Below are 20,610 nucleotides of genomic sequence, written 5' to 3' on the forward strand. Positions count from 1 at the left end.
GCACCCCTCTCATTAAAAACAAACAATCCAAGCAGATCTCATGGACACATTTTAGGGATGGGGACAGACACAAAGGGTTACAGCTAAGAGTCATCCTTGACATTTTGTTTTATGCCCCACAGCTAACTCCTCAGCGCACACAGTAGGCTGTCCTTTCAAAACATATGCAGAATCAAATCCCACGGCGTCTCACCCCCGGGTCCAAATCTGAACTATTAAGTAGCTGCTTAACCCATCCTACTGCTTTCCATTTTCCACAGATAAATGCAGGACAATCCCTTAACACTTCAGACCATTTCACTTCTCGGCTCAAAAGCCTCCAATGGCTTCTGTCTTTCACAGAGAACAAACCAAAGTGCTGACAAAAGCTGACGGCTCCTCTATGACCTAGGCACTCTGCGACCCAGGGCTTCATCCTCCAGGACCTTCTGCCTTTACTCTGTCCAGCTACACCAGCCTCCTTGCTCCTCCTTATCTATGTCCAGCATACTCTGTCACAGGGCTTTCGCTCTTACTTCTCCCAAGACCACATACAGCCACTCCTGGCTTGTTCCTCCCTTTGCATAAGGGTCAACCTACCAAACGCCTGCTTACCGGCCTGTATAAAAGAGTGCTTCTACTCTTAGCCCCTTACCTTGATTTAAACATTTATTTATCTATCTCACTGGAATCTAAACAAGGGTTTACTTTTGAATCTCATTATGGAAAATTTCAAACACGTACAAAAGTAAAGAGAATATGGTAACGAACACCCCTGTACCCAGTTGCGATGATGATTAAATCAGGGCCAGATGAAAACAGGAATTTTTGACTGTTTGCTTCTGTGCTGTATGCGTGGCACTTAGAACAGTACCTAGCGATGGCAGGCTGCAATAAATACAGGCGAAGGGAACAAATGATGAACAGGGAGAGTGCTTCAGAGGGATAGCTGTCCTGATCTCTTCTATCGCCTTCTGGGGCAGAAATGAAGGATCATGTAATTCTTGACCTTGTTTTGGGATGCCTCAGCAGTGGCTCTTTCTCTGGACTTCAGCACCCACCCCAGTAACGATGCATGGTATGTTTCTACTAGTTGTGGTGGTGTAACCTGTTCTTCTGGTGAAGGCCACACACAGATCTCAGTGATTTACTTAGAAATGACACGTGTGGGGGCGCCTGGGTGGCTCAGTCGGCTAGGCGTCATGGTCTCGTGGTGCGTGGGTTCAGGCCCCGCATTGGGCTCTCTGCTGTCAGTGCAGAGCCCGCGTTGGACCCTCTGTCCCCCAATCTTGTCTCTCACCCGCTCATGCTCTCTTTCAAAAATAGGTAAACATAAAAAAAAAAAAGATACAGATGAAGTATAGGCTGTTCATTTTATTTGCTTCCATCAACAAGGGAAGAAAATATCGTGTGATTAGTGTTAGGTCTTTTTGGGCCTCCCCTGGGGAGTTTGACCAAAGGTCTTCTAGAACAATGTACATACCTGTTTTTCTTCATGATATGCTCAAAGGGCCTCAGAAAATCTTTCTGGAAACGGAAGTTGGCTAATTCTCCTTTCTCGAGAAACTTCATAGAGAGCTGCCTTAAGGAGTCAACAGCAAAGATGGCCACATCTTCATTGGGGTTACAGCCAACCTGAGCAGGAAAGGGAGGTGAGGTGACACAGGCACAGTGCAACTGTGGATGTGGGGTTCTGAACATCAAAAACGGATGGGCTGCCTTCAAAACAAATGCTCTGGAAAAGCACGCCGAAGGAAAAAAAAAAATGGCATTTCTTGGCTATGACCTGTACAATTTTTAAGTTTAATGATGAAAGATCAGTACTGCACATTTAAAGTGCTTTCAAAATATGCTAAAAATTTTTTTTTAATGTTTATTTATTTTTGGGAGAGAGACAGAGCATGAGCAAGTGGGGGAGGGGCAGAGAGAGAGACACACCCAGAATCCGAACAGGCTACAGGTTCTGAGCTGGCAGCATAGAGCCTGATGCAGGGCTCGAACTCATGAACCATGAGATCATGACCTGAGCCGAAGTCAGATGCTTAACTGCCTGAGCCACCCAGGCACCCCGCTATTTAAATTTTTTTTTTAAGATTGTGGCCAAATACATGTAAAACATAAAAGTGACCATCTGAAGTGCACACAGTTCAGCAGTGTTAAGTACATTCACGTTGTTGTGCAATAGATCTCTGGAACTCTTTATGTAGCAAAACTGAAACTCTATACTCATTAAATAATTCCTCATGTACTAATTAATTTTATCTAAACAAAAGGAGAAGTCAAAAGACTTTAAAGTCTCTAAAGCCTTTTCATACTTGCCTGTCACCTAAAGCAAATTATAAATGTCTATCGCCAGCCTCAAAGAATTCAGCACATTGAGGCTTTTGATTTCCTTAAAACTGTACTTGTCTATAGTCCACCGACTTTTAGGGACTGGAGCTGTGGCTATATATTTGGTTGCTCAGGCTTTTGCCTCAAAAAGAATCCTAAAAGCAGAGCAAGGGGATGTTTCCCACCAGAACCCATGCGAAGGGACCTGGGGCATGTTGTAGGAGCCTGCTCCAAGCAAGGAACTTCGCTAGCATGTGGTCTGACCTGAAAATGCGTTACTTTTAACGAAAGTAACATGGCAATAACATTTGCAATAAAGAAAAATTGGAGGTGCGCCTGGGTGGCTCAGTCGGTTAAGGGTCCAACTCTTCAACTCAGGTCATGGATCTCATGGTTCATGGAATCAAGCCCCATGCTGGGCTCTGAGCTGACAGTATGGGGCCTCCTTGCGATTCTCTCTCTCTGCCTCTCCAGCACAAGCATGCTCGCTCGCTGTCTCTCTCTCAAAAGAAATAAACTTAAAAAAAAAAAAAAGAAAAATTGGAAACATCAATAGGAAAATGGTTACATAATGGTATATTCACATACATGCAATAAAATTTGGCAGTTAAAAACAAATACGTCCAAGCCTTAAAAAAAAAAAAGAAGAAGAAGAAGAAAAAAGAAGAAAATTCTATCATAGGCTACAGTACAGATAAACCTTGAGGACATTATGCCAAGTGAAATAAGCCAGTCACCAAAAGATAAATACTGCATGATTCCACTTATACGAAGTCCCTAGAACAGTTGAATTCACAGAGACAAGAAGCAGAATGGTGGTTGCCAGGAACTGGGGGAGGGGTGGTGAAGAATGGGAAGCTGGTGTTTGATGAATTTGGAGTTTCAGTTTTACGGGAGGAAAAGAAGAGCTCTGCAGATCTGTTGCACATGATGTGAGTGTACTTAACACTAATAAATTATACGTTTACCAAGAGTTACAATGAAGAATGTTATGCGTATTTTACAATTATAAAAATAAATTCATACACTCTAATAGCAGTCAAATCTTTAAGATTCCTTGCTAAGTGGAAGACGAAAGTTACAAACTGGTATGTAATACTAATCACGTTTTTTAGAAAAACAAAACAAACCAAGACAAGATTATCTGTATTTCTATGATATATTTCTATATACCTATATTTCTATTATATTTCTACAAAAATGTTTGGGAAAATATATACCAAACTGGTAACAATTAGTTTGGGGCAGGGCTCAACTGGGGAGTGGTGATGGTCGAAAGTGGTTTTAGCTGTAATTTTTTTTAAGGTGTTCATGGAGTGTTCATTTATTTAAAAAAAAAAAATCTTTTTTTAATGTTTATTTATTTTTAAGACAGAGAGAGGCAGAGCATGAGCAGGGGAGGGGCAGAGAGAGAGGGAGACACAGAATCCCAAGCAGGCTCCAGGCTCCGAGCCGTCAGCACAGAGTCCGACATGGGACTTGAACCCACAAACCGCGAGATCACGACGTGAGCTGAAGTGGGACGCCCAACTGACCGAGCCACCCAGGCGCCCCTCATGTAACGTTCGTTTAATTAAAGACTAATAAAGAGATTATTCCTCTCGTAAAAATCAGGGGGATTCAGGAATTCCTGCTGCAGAGCACACTCCATGCTGATTGAGCAGCTTTGCACACAGCCCAGGACACGCATGCGCCCTAGTTTAAAAGAGGAACATGGGACTGTGCCAAAGACTCTGCTAGAATTCCAAGAGCTAAGTTACAGCTGTACTCAGCCAACCATCTCTTCAAACCTTGAGACCCTTACGTGCCCCGGTTCCCAAGGGGAAGCACAACATCTTCCTGAAGTGGTAGAAAGAATGACGAGCTGCAGACGGAGGGACTGAATTTTCCACAACTTGGTGCTAAATGGTTCTGATGAGATGGAACAGACATTTGTAATGAAGCTGACAACCACGAAAAGTCTAATTACTACCTGCCAGCCCATGTCCCAGGCCTGCCCATAAGCGGCCCAAAGATAACTGAGAACCGGCACGTAAAGACTCTTGACAAAAGGGGTGCCTTCAGTCAGTTGAGCATCTGACTCTTGATTTCAGGTCAGGTCATGATCTCACGGTTCGTGGGATCGAGCCCCACATCCGGTTCTGTGCTTGGGATTCTCTGTCTCTCTCCCTCTCTCTCTGCCCCTCTCTGGCGTGCACTCTCTCTCTCTCTCTCAAAGTAAATAAAAGAAAAAAAAAAACTCTTGACAATAGAATCACAGGTGGGAACAGTAACCTGTATAAACTGATGTTCTCTCTCAAGTCCCACCGAACATAAAATCTAGACTCGAAAGAGTTGGGAAATGTTTACCAAAAAAACCCCACTTTTGGATGATCACTTCTAAGAGAAAACAGTCCAGAGGCCGGACTGGTGTCACCAAGCCCCCGCCCCGGGAACTCCACTTGGCGTCCTCTGGCATCAAGCTGCCAGAGCTTTGAACTCTCACTGAGCACCTGGGCTTTATCTCGATTCCGTGCTTCGTTAGCAAGATGTGTCCTGAAGTATCAGAAATGCCTGAGAGAGGTTATTCGGGGGGTCTGGGGACGCTCAAAAAACTTTTCATACAAATTAACGGTAACTACCTCTTTGCTTTACATCATTTCAGCTTACAAAAGGTTTCACAGGAATGCTCTACTCTCGGATAGCACGGAAATGTGTACAGGCACCTACACTCTCAATCACTTCTTTTTTGAATACAGTTGCCTGCCTTTTTCTGGACATCGATGGAGTAGTTTTTGAATGTGAAGAGTTACCTTATTGAAGTGATCTCCAATCACATGCCATATTCGGGACCATTGCAGCCGAATCCGATTCATGTTGTAGTATGAGATCTCCACGATCTTCTGCAAGCTGAACATGCGGGGGTGGTGGGGGGAGGCCAGCTCGTCCATGGACACGGCACACAACCAGCGGACAAAGTCAACTGCAGGCCGGACCCAACAACACATGCGAGGCTTCATTAGTAACGGCCAGAGAGTCACAACATGAGGATTCTGTAGCTGTCACATGTGAGTGACAAATACATACCTATGGCATTTCCATCCAGTCTGGTAGATCCAGTAAAAATTCTAGGAAGATAATTTCAGACACAGTAAGATCAAAGTTAGATTTGGAAGCTGAGTTTCAATTTCAAACACTGAAGAAAAGGCAAAAAAGGAAACATTTTGGGTCTGGCACCTCTACTAAAATAAATGAGGAGGCATCAGAGGCACAGAACTGGTAAATGAACTGAGTTGAAAGCAGAAATGCCTACAATGGTAGAAAGAAAAAGCGACACATCAAAAGGAGGAAGGGGGAGTAAAGTATAACAGCATGTGATGTCACGACAGTGGGACACTGTCAACTAAATCAACTAAAGTTGATTATTTCAAATGTGTTCCAAGAACTTAAGGAAAGGATAAGAACAATGTCTCTCTAATAGAGAATATTAACAAATATACTAAAAAGGTGCTCCTCCATAAGATGAACACAAACACACAAAACAATTTTTTTTTTGGCAAAAAAACTTACCAAAACCAACTCTTCTAGGACTGACTCTGGAAATTACCAAAGGCTGATAAAATGCTCATTCAAGAAAAATGGCTAAATCTTGGTATGAATAGAGGACACAACGGTGTTTTAACTTGGCCTATTTCCATTACTGTCTCCCCAGCTCCATGGGAGTGTTGAAAACCAACCGCTCTGAAGTCAAAGTAACTGTGAGACCAGCAACCTAGCTCCACAGGAGAGAACAGAACAGTCCTGGAATTTCCCCCAAAATACCATTCTCAGGGAACTGACATGTGACCTGCCTGGCACAGTACCCTGGGAACCCTCATTTCTAGGATTTGTCCACATTTGACACAGACCTCGTTCAGTTCAAACAGCCTTTTCTCTGGGGCTTTTGTCACAAGCAATCTGTGTAACCAATGAACAATGCAGCTACCTGAGTACGACCAGGTCAAACAAGGACCTGGGCAAAAATTTAAAAGGAAAAGTTGGGAATAAGGTGTCCACGGGAGGCTTTAAAAAGGTACACCAGGGGCGCCTGAGTGGCTCAGTCAGTTGAGCGTCTGACTCTTGATTTTGGCTCAGGCTGTGATCCCGGGGGCATGGGACTGAGCCCCGCATTGGGCTCTGCACTGGGTGTCAAGCCTGTTTGAGATTCTCTCTCTCCCTCTGCCCCTCTTCCCTACTCGCATGTGCACACATGCACATTCTCTCCCTCTTTCAAATAAAAATTTAAAAAAAATATTAAAAAAAAAAAGTAACAAAAAGCTCTACCATATTCCTGGTGATCTAGATAGCCATCACATGGGTAAGGCTTTGTACACACCCACGGAAGACAGGACAGGGCCCTAAGCGCTCATCTTTGGCAGGCCTTAAGGCACAACACAACATGCCAGAGCATCAGAGGGGCACCCCAAAACACACTCAAAACTCCGCAGCAAAGGCTGGCATGCTTAACAGTCCCAGGCATATGGGATCTTTGTCCAATTCTTAGCTGATCACAAAGACCAAATGAGCAGACAGTGGCTATATGCGAAAAGAATACAGGCTTTATATAGTTAGTTCAGGAAAGTCATTCAACAAACTAATAGCAATGACAACAATAATAAACCCTGGGTGTGTGGTGGGCAACCTGATACCCAAAGCTGTCTCAATGTATTTTTTAAAGTATCAATTTTCAACAAAAAATTGTTAAGACATGTAAAGAAACAAGAAACGATGGCCTATTTACAGGTAAACAACAACAGATCCAGTCCCTGAGGAAACCTAGATATTGAATTTACTAAAGTTTTAAAGTTGATTATTTTATTTTTATTAAAAATTTTTAATGTTTATTTTTGAGAGAGAGAGAGAGAGAGAGAGTGTGTGTGTGTGTGAGAGAGAGAGAACAGGGGAGGGGCAGAGAGAGAGGGAGACAGAGGATCCGAAGTAGGCTCTAGGCTCTGAGCTGTCAGCACAGAGCCGGATGCAAGGCTCGAACTCACGAGCTGTGAGATCATGACCTGAGCCGACGTTGGATGCTTAACCAACTGAGCCACGCAGGTAACACCTAAAGATGATTATTTCAAATATGTTCAAAGAACTTAAGGAAAGGATAAGAACAATGTCTCATTAATAGAGAATATTAATAAATATATTAAAAAAGTAATAAATAACCCAACAGAAATTCTGGAGTTGAAAATCATAAAACTGAAATGAAAAATTCACTGGAGGGGCTCAACAGTTTTCAGCTGACCAAAGAGTTCGTGAACTTGAAGATAGGTCAGATGAGATTATGCAGTGTGATAAACAGACATAAAAAGAATTAAAAAGAAAGTGAACAGAGCCTCAGAGACCTGTAGGGCACTATCAAATATATAGACATACATAAGGGATGTCTGAACAAGAGAGGAAAGAAAGGGGTTGGAAGAACTTTTGAAGAAATAATGGCTACAAATACCCCAAATTTGATGAAAAACAATCTACACATTCTAGAATCTCAACAAACTCCAGTAAGATAAACTCAAGAGCTCCACATTCAGACATATAATAATCAAAATGATGAAAGGCACAGACCGTGAGAGAATCTTGGAAGTAGAAAGAGAGCAGAGATTTGTGACTGCACAATGGATCCTATGGAAAATGAAAAGCTGATTTCCCATCACAAACCACGGAGGCTAAAAGGCAGTGGGATATCATATTTAAGGTGCCAAAACAAAAAGACTATAAGCCAAGAATTCCAAATGCAGCAAAACTTACCTTCGAAAATGAAGGAGTAACTAAAATATCCCGAGATACACAAAATCGGAGATGATTCATTGCTAACCAACCTACCCTATAGGAAATATTAAAGGAAGTTCTTCAGGTTCTAATGAAAGGATGACAGAGAATAACTCAAAAGAATCTGAAGAAATAAAGAGCACTGGTAAAGGTAAGTGCGTGGGGAAATAGGTATTTCTTGTTTGTAACTCATTTTATTTACCGGATTCGAGGACAGCGAAGGTAATCATTGTAAACCGTGTTGATGGGCAGGTGTGTATAAACATGTAAGTCATATGACAGCACAAAGGAGAGGGGAGAGAATGGAGCTATACAGAAGACCTGTTTCAGACTATTCAAATTAAGTGGACATTAATTCAAAGTCAAATGTTCAAAGTTAAAATGTTACTAATCATGATCCCCAAAGCAATCAGTAAGAAAAACACTCAAAAAATATAGTAAAACAGACGAGGAAAGTAAAATGATACACTAGAAAATATCTTACCATATAAGAAGGCAGTGATAATGAAGGAACGGGAGAACAAAAGTGATACATTTTTAAAAAGAGCAAAAGAGCGGATATAAATCCTATATATCAGCAATTAAATTATAATTAAATGTAAATAGATACTTTAATAGATATAATTAAAAGTAATAGACACTTCTCGGGATTCTCTCTCTCCCCCCATCTCGTGTTCTCTCTCAAAATAAATTAAATAAAAACTTAAAAAATGGTCCAACCATCTGCTGTCCAAAGAGACTCGATTTATTGATTATTATTTTGCTAAAGTAGGCTCCATGCCCAACGTGGGGTTTAAACTCATGACTCTGAGGTCAAGAGTCACATGCTCTACTGACTGAGCCAGACAGGTGCCCCCAAAGAGTTTCGCTTTAAATTCAAAGACACAAATAGGTTGAAAGTAAAACAATAGAAAAGACACAGCATATCAAAAAGTAAACAAGAGAGAGCTGGGTGGCTGCACCAATGTAAGACAAGAGATTTAAAAATCATTACTAGAGGGGTGCCTGTGTGGCTCAGTCGGTTAAGTGTCAGACTTCGGCTCAGGTCATGATCTCATGGTTTGAGTTCAAGCCCCGTGTCGGGCTCTGTGCTGACAGCTCAGAGCCTGGAGCCTGCTTCAGGTTCTGTGTCTCCTCCTCTCTCTCTGTCCCTCCCATGCTCATGCTCTGTCTCTGTCTCTCAATAGTAAATAAACGTTAAAAAAAATTAAATAAATAAATAAATAAATAAAAATCATTAGTAGAGACAAAGACTGTTTTATAACATAAAAGGTTAAATCTGTCAAGAAAACATATAATTACAAACATATGCATCTAACAACAAACCCCAAAGTCATGACGCAAACAGATAGAACTGGAAAGCAGAAATGGACAATTGAACCATGCCCAGAATCCACAAATCCATATAGACGGAATGAAGATTACGGGCTCAGGGACCACTGGCAGAGGAAATGGGGAATGACTGCTAATAAGCACAGGGAGATGAAAATGCCCTGAAATTCCACAGTGGTGATGACCACACAACTCCAAATATACTAAAACCCACGGAATTGTACGTTTTAAAAGAACAGATCTTATGGCATGCGAATTGTATCTCGGTTTTTAGACATGTAACAGCACAAGAGTGGTGCTAGGCAAGACTGCCTGTGGTCCGTGATGTGGCTGAGGCAGAGAAACAGAAAAGAAGTAAGTGTGGTTAGTGGAAGAACAAAAATTTTGTACTATTAGCCTAAACCTAACTGAAAAATGTGGGGGAAACCAGTCAAAAGTATGTTATAGAGAGTGTCTCTCTTAGAAGCAGAGAAGCAACAGGAACAAGGTAATTAAATACACTGACAAAGAATTCAAAATACTAAGGATTGTCCTGAGAACAATACAAATTATGACAAAAATTCTGTACGGCTGTCATCGCAAAATGGTCTATATTTAACGCACCGGGCTGGGTCAATAACCAAATGAACAGCAGCGTACATGATTATTTGGTGGTAAGTTTCAGGAGCGTGTTCATTTTAGAAAATTCACATTTCACGCACAGGTACCTAATGAATGTGTTCAAATGAGAGTACCTGTGTTTCTCTCAGATGTTTAGGTCAAGTTTCAAGTAAACAGATAGAATGGAAAGGTTCGGAGGAAAAACAAATGGAAACTATCAATTTGGCCAAGTCTCACTCATGGATGTAGGCTTTAAATCTTAAACCCTTCTTGACATTTTTATGAAAGTAATTTCTATTAAGGAAACAAGGTAACCTAAAACATGAGCACAAGCAAAAAATCTTGTTTCCGACATGATTTGGTCACAAGGTTCAAGTTATAATTTTTCTTCAAAAGGTCAGGAGGCAATTCAGGTCCCAATTCAGATGAACGTGAAGGTTATGAGTGGCTGTGGATGCCACTTCCTAGCCTGAGTCATCTGGAGCTCACCACACTCACAAGAGGCAAACGAGCGGAGAGTCCAATAACGACACAGACGATGTGCCAAGCTACTGGACAGTCCAGCTTTGCTGGAGAACAAAATCATTACCTGTCCACAGCTACAACCACACTCTGCGAGCTGGTCTCACCAACCGACTCCTGGAAGCTGGCCATCTGTCTTTTATCCACGCCACCACTCACCAAATTACCTGGAACGCAACGCGCAAAAGTCAACAGTGCTTCAAAAACAGTCAAATATTTAGAACAAAGTATTCTGTGGCATTTAGTCTGCAGCAACAAGAGACATATATGCGAAGGGTTTGTGGGGGGGGGGGGGGGGAAGCCCCAAGCCCCCTCAACTGATGACAGAATAAAATACATTCTTATTCTGTAAATACAAACTCCTTTGCTTGTACCAACCACCTCCTTTCCTTTACAGTCTTTTACATTTTTATAGTATTGAATGCCTACATTTAGGAAAACAAATACGAATTAAACAACCCTAACTTAGAGCTCCTGGAAGATGTGATGGCCTCCACCTGCTGAATGTCCGGCATGCTTTCCAGGACTTCAGGCCAGCCATCCCTGTGTGCACCCTAAGGAGGCGATGCTATGACAACCCCTCCCCTCTCACACCGTCTGTGCTTTTAACATTACCCGGCACTATTCCAACCAGTGCAGTGGGACCTAGGAGCCTGCCCTCTGCCCCGAGACAGCCTGGGTTTGACACCCGCCTCTGCTACTCCTTGCAGTGTGGTCTTGTTCGGGTCACTTCACCCCAGCCTCACCTTCCTCACTTACAAGACGGGGATGACAATCGTGCCAATCTCAATGCGTTGTTCAGAGGAATGAATGCGTTCAAATGTGTAAACAGAGGGTTTCGAATGTGGTCCCACACATCTGTTTGCCCTACTTACTGTTACTGTTCTATCACTGATGGAGTCTCTCGATTCAGTGAGAAAGAATTCTACTTTCATGAGAATACCATTTAGTTAAAAGGTCCCCAAATGAACATGGAAGAGACGGTGAAGAATCCTTCTAAAAATCGAGAGATGCAGATATCCACTAGGTACTAACGCTGCAGCCTTTCTAAAGCAAATGGCCCTCCACCCAATAGTTCTATGCACAGAAAGAAAAGTAATGCACCCTGATTTTGACAAAATAGGCATTTACTCAACAGTTCGAGCACAGACATGAGAGCCAGAGCAGCACTTGCACTTCCACGAATAAACATGCTGTCAGCTGGCACACAAGGAAGAGGTTTACACAACAGTCCTGCTGAGACAAGAAGCGTTTCATTCCGGTTAACTTGTGACTCCAGGATGGCCAGCCGTGGGGCCTGGTGTCTTACCAAGGCCAAGGCCCATGAACTCTTCTCCTGCCAACGTGTGGCTCTTCAGGCTCCCTTCTCTTTCACGTCCAGATCCAGACAAGTAGCGGGTTTTCACACCGGTTCCTATGAGCTGAGCAAGCTCCAGCTGGCTGATGCATTTCAAGATCTAATGAAGAGAAGGCATGAAGAAATGAGTTCCTGGGGCACCCAGGTGGCTCAGTCAGTTAAGCATCTGACTCCTGATTTTGGCTCAGGTCATGATCTCACAATTGTGAGACTGAGCCCTAAGTAGGACTCTGTGCTGGTCATGGAGCCTGCTTAAGATTCTCTCTCTTTCTCTCCCTCTGCTTCTCCCCCCACCCCCCGCCCCCAAAAAAGAGTATACTTATCTTGATGAGCACTGAGTAATGTATAGAAATGTTGAATCACTGTATTGTACACCTGAAACTAATATAACACTATATGTTAACTGTACTAGAATTAAAAAAAATAAAAATAAAAAACAGTATCGGGGCACCTGGGTGGCTCAGTCGGTTAAGTGTCTGACTGCGGCTCAGGTCACGATCTCATGGTTTGTGAGTCCGAGCCCCGCGTCGGGCTCTGTGCTGACAGCTCGGAGCCTGGAGCCTGCTTCGGACTCTATGTCTCCCTCTCTTTCTGCCCCTCCCCTACTCGTGCTCTGTCTCTATCAAAACTAAATAAACGTAAAAAAAAAACCAAAAACAACAGTATCCGCTAAGGCTGACGAAAAAGAAAAAAACCTCACATCTTTAAAATACAAAAAGAAACCAGTTCCCATTTCTAGCAATCTTAGTCATTAAAGAGTTCTTTGAAACACACAGCTTTTCAGGTGAGAATAAAATCTGAGGGTCTTAGGGTGGTTTCCCTAGTCATGGTTAGGCGACCTGTTGAGTGTGGGCCTGGAAGACAGACTTCGCTATTTTTTTTTCAAACTATTAAAAAGGAAAAGAGAAAATGACCAAAAGAAAAGCTGGTACAATGGAGTTATGCCATATGGATGTTTAATGAACTCCTCAGACACATAAAACACTAGTCTCCCTGCTGCTCCATTAACTTGACATGGCTCGTCGTGAGCCTTTGTACCTGCTGTTCCTTATTCCTAGAATATGTTCCTTACGCTCTTCCCTATGGCTCACTTCCACCTCAGACACGTGTGTCCCTCAGAGACCTCCTTTAACTGCCCTGAGATCACACACCCTCTCCACCACCATCCCCTGGTAACATTTTTTTTTTTTCCCTCAGCGCTTACCACGTTTTGGCGTTTTGCCATCTATTTGCTTGTTCTCTGCCTTAAGTCCCAACAGGGCACTGACTGTTTTGTTCACTTAAAATAGCTGATTATTGTTTGGCTGGCTGGCTGGCTGGCTGACTGAGAACATGCCCCAGAATGGGGGTGCGGCGGGAAGAAAGGCTGCACCTTTCCAGCCCTGTGGGGTGGTTCTGGGGCTGAGAAGTCATACCTGCACACAAGCCCTCCCTCAACTGAAACTTACCTGAAGAAACAGAGATTGGTCCCAACTTCCACCAGAGGAAAAACTGGTTCCAAGAAACTGATTGTGGGACAGCGTGGAGATCCCCAGGTAAACCCTTCCCAAGGGATTTTCACGGGAATTTGTGACTAAAGCTGAGTATTGCCTTTCGTGTTGACTTTATCATCCGATGTCAGAGTATGGGAGCCCGTTATACCATGGAGCGCTTCTGTTATTATAGACTGCCTTCCAGCTGACTGAGAGAGGTACTTAACTCTACCAGAAAGAGCTATCCTCTGATTGCTCCATATACAATACTATTAAATTATTACCAGTAAACTATGAATTCCCTCCCTTTTCCAGAAGCTGAGGATGGCCAGAGTCTTGAGTATGTCAACAACCTGTGGCTGAGGGCTTCTTGGTTCCAAGTCTGATTTCTCAAGGTTTCTGACCATCACATAGGTGGTAATTCATTTTCACATTTCCAGGTGTTGCTACAGACTTGGCAACCAGCAGGAACCCCACATAGATCATGCCTCCCAGGTTAAAAAAAGTTCTACGAAACAAAGTGGCTACTTATTGACTCATCAGACGTTATGACTCCTCAGAAGACAGGAAATTATTTCTTAAAAAATAGGGGCGCCTGGGTGGCTCAGTCGGTTGAGCGTCCGACTTCGGCTCAGGTCATGATCTCATGGTCTGTGAGTTCGAGCCCCGAGTCGGGCTCTGTACGGACAGCTCGGAGCCTGGAGCCTGTTTCAGTATCTGTGTCTCCCTCTCTCTCTGCCCCTCCCCCGCTCCCCCGCTCATGCTCTCTCTCTCTCAAAAATAAATAAACTTAAAAAAAAAAATACACACAAACAAAAAAACCAGGGCTCCTGGCTGGCTCAGTCACCAGAGCATGTCCCCGATCTTGGGGTCATGAGTTCAAACCCCACACTGGGCATAGAGATAAAATAAAACAAAACAAAACCCAAACCAACCCAGCCCTCTCCACCCCCACCCCACGCAACTTCATCTTTTCTAATACAGAAAACTCCAGGATTGTGACAGAGAAAGGAAAGGCTGGGTGGAGGAGGACGAAGGTGTGTGCCATGATAAGGGGGAGGAGGACAGCTAACACCTACTGAGCCCTTACCACCTGCCAAACGCAGTTCTGATCCCTTTCCCGCTCCATGACCTCCCTTCTCCTCATGGCACCCCACAGAGGTATGGCCTGGGGACTGAGGGACTTGCAGGCCACACACAGGCAGGCAGAGGTGCACACCCAGCCCGGCCCCCCGCAGTGCAGCCCGGGGGGGGGGGGGGGGGGGGGGGATGGGGACCGGGGACCCTTCCCCCTTAAGGACTCTGTGGGGCAGGAGGCAGCAATCTTCCCTCTAGGTGCCCACAGTCCCCGCAACTCTGCACTCTCTCACCTCCACTTTTTCACAATTTTCTCTTTAAAGCAAGAAGCAATATACACAAATGGTAGAGAAATCAGGTAATGTAACTTAAGGGAAAAAAAGCAGAAAATAAATTGCCTACCTAATTCTATCACTCAGGATGTTAACGTTTTTCTTTATCTGTTCAAACCTCATTCTCTATGTACGTTTAAAATGAATTTTTACTTCATATACTGTGACCACCTTTCCATGACACAAAATCATTTTTATTTTTTTCTCTAAAGTCTTTTTAGAGACAGAGCATGAGCGGGAGAGGGGCAGAGAGGAGGGAGACACAGAATCTGAAACAGGGTCCTGAGCTGACAGCACAGAGCCCGACGTGGGGCTCGAACCCACGAACTGCGAGATCATGACCTGAGCTGAAGTCGGACGCTTAACCGACTGAGCCACCCAGGCGCCCCTAAAGTCTTTTTTAAGACTCCATTCATTATTTTCCTTGTCACTTATTTGTTGAAGAGCCTGGTCATTCAGTCAGGGGGGTTTTCATCTCCTATAGTTGATGGACACGATCTCATTTACACATGCCTCTGGCCCCTAGATTTCCCTCAAACTGGCAGTACAGGCTTGGACTGACTCGGTTTGCAGGTGGGGGCAGAAGCATTTCGTGGGTGGTACTGTGTGCTTCCATCAAGGAGCACGTATGTCTGGCTGTCCCCCCCTTCAGCAACATTATTTCAAATGGCCTCATAACACTCTAAGGAATGGCCTACCACACTTTTGTTCTATTTTCTTTTAAAGAGCAATGTCTCATTGCTGGGACATCCAGGCTGTTTCTCATACAATCTTTTTCCTATGATAACTAAAATTTCAATGAATGACCTTTCAAACACATGTCTGTACCCACAAATAATTATCTTTAGGTGAGCACCTTAGAATGTTATTGAAGGAAAAACGTAAACCCACCGGCAATCTCCTTAGTGGCTTACTGTAAATGTTGACCTTTCTTTCCAGATCAGGCTCCCAGCTTTTTCTAAATCTATACACTGGCATTAGGAGCTTCCAGGAGGCGCATAAGGGCTGGGGAAGCAGCACTCGGGTGGGAGGAAAGCCACTGCAACACAGCTGTGCTTGTGCAACATGAACTGCGGGGGCACGGGAACCCCATGAGGGGGTGCATGTGAACCCACCTGCCGTCTGCAGCCACACAGGCTGACTCTCAGATATGTGACATATTTGAAAGATAAGGGAAAACCCAGAGTTAAAGTCAGGCGTCACTGTAGTTCCAAAAATGCAATTGACCAAAGACAGATAGACAATAAATGAAAGGAATGCTGGGAGTCACCCTAAGAAAAGGCATTTACCAAGCTTTCAAAGGAAACACACCTCATGCCAGGAATTCCCAAGGTAGTTGCCATCGGTGTGTGCCACCGTAATAAGCGTCTTTATGGTGTCGATGTTTTTCTGCTTCATTTCTGTGATGCTGGAGCTGGCCGTCAGCAGGGAGAAGCGAGCAAGAGCCTGAACATAGGCGTCTCGCTCCAGCTGTAACGGAAGCCCAAACAAGAGACAACGCTCAGATTCCACCCTTAGCGTGACCGTTTTCACATCGACTGGACTGTGTACTGGGCTTCTGACACCTTCTGTATACATATCGCCTAACAGACTTCACGCACATTATCAGGCCAGTTATTCGGTGCTGGCATCCTCCTGCTCCCGGAACATCCCTGCACACCTCATGGCTGAGAGCCAGCTCTCTCCCTTGCAGCTGACCTCAGACTTAAGTTCCAGGTTCTATTCCCTCTGGAGGGAGTGGGAGAGGAATCTGTTGAATGTTAAGATCGTCACATACACTCAGGGCGCCTGGGTGGCTCAGCTGATTAAGCATCCAACCTCGGCTCAGGTCATAATCTCACGGTTCGTCAGGCTCTCTGCTGTCAACACACAGCCTGCTTTGCATCCTCTGTGCCCCCTCTCTCCCTGCCCCTCCCCCTGCTCTCTCTCTCAAAAATAAGTTTTTTAAATAGACATTAAAAAATGTTTAAAAGTGTTGAAATGTTTACACTGTAACATCTGCAGTAGTATCTGCAACAATCTTGCAAAGTAGGCCTATTTTCTCAACTCTGCAAATGAGGAAATCAAGAGTGTCTTACAGAGAAGTTAGCTGGGCCAAGGTCACATGGTTCTGAAACCCAGACTGAGGTCAAAGCCTGTGGTCTTGGTACAGCAGAAAATGTCTAACTGTAAAGTAAGCGGGAATAGATTTGAGTTTTTCAAAATAAATGGGTGCAAATTCTTATTTAAGAAGTAATGCATGGAACTGACGATTTCCTAATTTCCTAGCAGTTTGAGAATCGTATTCTATTCAGTTGCTTGCGTTTTTCAAGATTCAAAGGTTTACAGACACATTCATTTTGCAGTAAATTATTAGTCTCTCCCAGAGAAGACCTAGATATGAAGGAAATTATAATAAAAACGGATCTTAAAAGGGAAAGTAATATTTTAAGCACTAGGGCACACAAATTAGTCAGACGGATAGGAAGTCTGTTTTGTCAAGCCCTGTCAAGTAGCTTGAAACCCACCCACCCCTAAAGAAGGTTATAATCCAAATCTCCAATTCTTCCCGCAGAGGAGACTTGTCAGCATAAATCTGTGGGCTCCCTCTCAGCAGGCATGAGTAAGGAGCTTGCTGAGAATTTCTGGCTCGGTGGAAATATCTGGTAGCTTCTAAGTTTTGCCAAATCCAAAGGCACACAGCCCACCAGGATCGCTGGAGCTTTGTTAAACTCACCTGCATTCCAAAGATGCAGGCAATCCGGACTGCACACCGGATGCCCTCCAAGCACAGGGAGGCCACTTCTGTGTCGTCACAGTTCTGCAGTCCGATGCTATAGGCGGCCAGCAGCGGTGTCCACACCAGCTAAAAGGGAGCAAAGTTTTAAATGCTACAACTGTAGCATGGCAACAGCCATTAGAGACCACACTGCTACTTATGAGCACAGGCAGGATGCCAGAGTCATCACTATTTTGCTTTCAGCCTATTCCATTCACAATATAAAATAGTTCCTCCTAATCTGTGGTCAAAGGTATCACAACAGCACTACAGATACTCTCTTTACTAGACGTGTGGTTCAAAAGGAAGGAAGATAAATACGTGGCTGGAGTACCTGCGCTCGTGACAGACATCATTAATCAACTGGAGGGCCCACTCCCTCCTGAGTCTATTCAGGGCATGAGAATCCTTCATTCACAGCGCAGCAGGCAGCCATTGCCCATCAGAGGCTGGCATGCAAAATAAAACCTATAAGTAACTTATATTCTATAAACTTAGTTTATTGAAAGTTTCCTAGTTCAAATTATTTAGACTTTATTTTTCCTCCAATTTTGTTGTGAATTCCCTGGAAATAAAGCTTCACAAAAATCTAAGAGGATATTGATAGTTACTATAAAAATATCTTAGAGAAAAATTATGTGCTATGTATATAAAACATGTATCTTTTCTAGACATCTTAAAAATAGAAGGACTTCAGGACATTATTCTTTACTTCCAGCTAATTTCATCTGGTAAACTAACCCTGAGGCCACTGAGGTGAGATGTTAAAATGATCTCTTTTGCCTGAATAATTATTCATTCATTCAATACCCCCGCAGCTCTAACAACAACCCTGTATTTGTCCCCATTTTACAGATGATGAGACGCTGAGTAACCCGAACCAGGTCACAGAGCTATGAAGTGGCAAACCAGCCATTCCGACACAGAGCCTGTGCCTGTGGCCAGTGCTGGTGCATCCCCGGCATCATAAGGGCTTCTGGGAAGGACTCACTTTAGTTACCGTTTAGACAGAAGCACCCAGACTTAGCCTTTCCTCTCCTCAACCTCTTCACCGTCACAGGGTGGCTGGTTAGCTTCTAGCTGGTCACCTCCAGAATCAGGCTGAGCCGGGTCCTCACTTCTCAGTATACTCACCTTGAACATTGGCCGGACGTGGTCCAAGTGTGTGGCACTTGTGAACGGGGCTTTGGCATGGCTCACGGCCTCCATCAGGGCCTTGGCTGTTCTAGCCATTTGCTCCATCTCCAGATTGTACAGCAGCCGTCGCTGTTTTTCACTAGCTACGCCTACAAAGAAATAGGGGAGTGTGACACCCACGGACAGCTTGCTATGTGCTAGGCACACAAGTCCCCCTGACCACCTCCATGAGCATGTTCTGAATATTACCATTTTACTGAAGGAGGAAATGAGGCAAGGAGAGGCCTAGTACCTTGGCCAGTAAGCAGTAGAGGTGGGACCTGAGCCCAGCCAGCGTGGCTCTACAGCCGGTGCTCTAAACCCCTACACTGGGCTGAAACTGATCGTGCCGTGGGCCTTACTTAACAGAATCCTCACCAACGTTGGCACAATCACCAGTGGCATTAAAGCAGTTTCAGGGAACATTTTGTGGGGGTAATTTGGCTCTCAGATCACTCATTGAAATTCTTTCTTGTAGCTAATCACAAATTTAGCAAGAAGATGGTTATAATTATGAAAAGACTCAACATAATCACAATAACTAATTTAAACACATTTGCTATTCAGATGTCTAGATACACAAATTAGATTTATTATCAAGGGACTTAATCATGCACTCTAATACACTTGAAATTTAGAATAAAAATAATTTGCCATTAGACCTTACTCTGCTTAGTTGATTTGGTTGCGATCGTATGCTCTTTTGTTTCTTTCATTGCAATTTTCTTGCCTTCTATTTCTTCATATATGCTTGAGAGGTATTCTTCCGGTAGGTCTTTACTATCGTTGATACCCCGATTCATTTTAATATACTGTTCTTTTGTCATTTTATTTTTTACCTGAAATTAAAAAAAATAAAAAACAATTTAGAAAACATCCAGTGGTCCAAATAAAGCTCCTTATTTAGCTGCTGCAATATATAAATCACTAAAATATTTTACCTGAGGGCTGTGCAAGTCTGTAGTTAGCATGATAATGGAGTATGCTAGGACATATGCAGTGTCAGCACTAGCGAATAGGGTTTGCCTGGAAGAGAAGGTTCCAGATGTAAGAACATGCACAGAGAGGAGGCGAATGGAGACATACTGCACTGAAAGCAGGCTGACCGTTCCACGTGATGGCAAACTAGTCAAAAGCATTCATTCTTTCATCATCATTGAATAACAATTACTAATGACCCTGAGTGTAGAAAAAGCTAATCAAGAAACCGTGTCAAGCTTTAGATTTCTTTGCATAACGCAGTTTTAAGTGAAGTTTTAAAGGCCTAGGGATCAGGGTGTGGCAAGCAAGGCACCCAGAGCACAAAATGCGAGGAGACCCTCACTCCAACCATGAGCGTGAGGCCCCCTTCTAGTCTGCACCTTTCTGCCTCACTTGCCTCACCCTGGTCCTGTTCCTGAGAGCATCTACTTTGTGCCGGGCACTGGGTGTAAAGAGGACAAGAACCGCTGTTCAGGGACACCTGGCCGGCTCAGTCAGGGGAGCGTGCGACTCTTGATCTCGGGGTCCTAATAAGCCCCATGTTGGGGGCACCTGGGTGCCTCAGTCGGTGGAGCATCTGACTTCAGTTCAGGTCATGATCTCACAGCTCATGGGTTCAAGCCCCGCGTCGGGCTCTGTGCTGACAGCTCAGAGCCTGGAGCCTGCTTCGGAGTCTGCCCCCCTCTCTCTCCCTCTGCCCCTCCCCCGCTCATATTCTCCCTCTCTCTCTCTCTCTTTCTCTCTGTCAAAGTAAATAAACATTTAAAAAAAAGTAAATAAATACAAATAAAAATAAAAAAATAAGCCCCAAGTTGGGTGTAGAGATTACTTAAATAAAATCTTAAAAAAACAGCTGTTCAGTTATTGTTCATAGCTTACATTCCCCACTGTAATACTGAACAGCAG

The 20,610-nt window shown here is 43.8% G+C and overlaps 1 protein-coding gene across 2 annotated transcripts in view; it reads right to left on the reverse strand.

Moving 5' to 3' along the window:
- Positions 1 to 20,610, reverse strand: part of ARFGEF2 (ADP ribosylation factor guanine nucleotide exchange factor 2) — a 98,741-nt gene that overhangs the window by 27,285 nt on the left and 50,846 nt on the right. For both annotated transcript variants that reach the window (XM_042930732.1, XM_042930731.1), the window contains exons 17-26: positions 19,665 to 19,749; positions 19,391 to 19,562; positions 18,682 to 18,833; positions 17,506 to 17,634; positions 16,101 to 16,259; positions 11,861 to 12,008; positions 10,619 to 10,718; positions 5,377 to 5,417; positions 5,103 to 5,272; positions 1,463 to 1,614 (exon numbers count right to left, since the gene is read on the reverse strand). In XM_042930732.1, coding sequence (XP_042786666.1) covers positions 1,463 to 1,614; positions 5,103 to 5,272; positions 5,377 to 5,417; positions 10,619 to 10,718; positions 11,861 to 12,008; positions 16,101 to 16,259; positions 17,506 to 17,634; positions 18,682 to 18,833; positions 19,391 to 19,562; positions 19,665 to 19,749 — 1,308 coding nt within the window. The remainder of the gene's footprint in view (positions 1 to 1,462; positions 1,615 to 5,102; positions 5,273 to 5,376; positions 5,418 to 10,618; positions 10,719 to 11,860; positions 12,009 to 16,100; positions 16,260 to 17,505; positions 17,635 to 18,681; positions 18,834 to 19,390; positions 19,563 to 19,664; positions 19,750 to 20,610) is intronic.

Source organism: Panthera leo, chromosome A3 (assembly GCF_018350215.1).
Source record: "Panthera leo isolate Ple1 chromosome A3, P.leo_Ple1_pat1.1, whole genome shotgun sequence".
Classification (NCBI taxonomy): Eukaryota; Metazoa; Chordata; class Mammalia; order Carnivora; family Felidae; genus Panthera; species Panthera leo.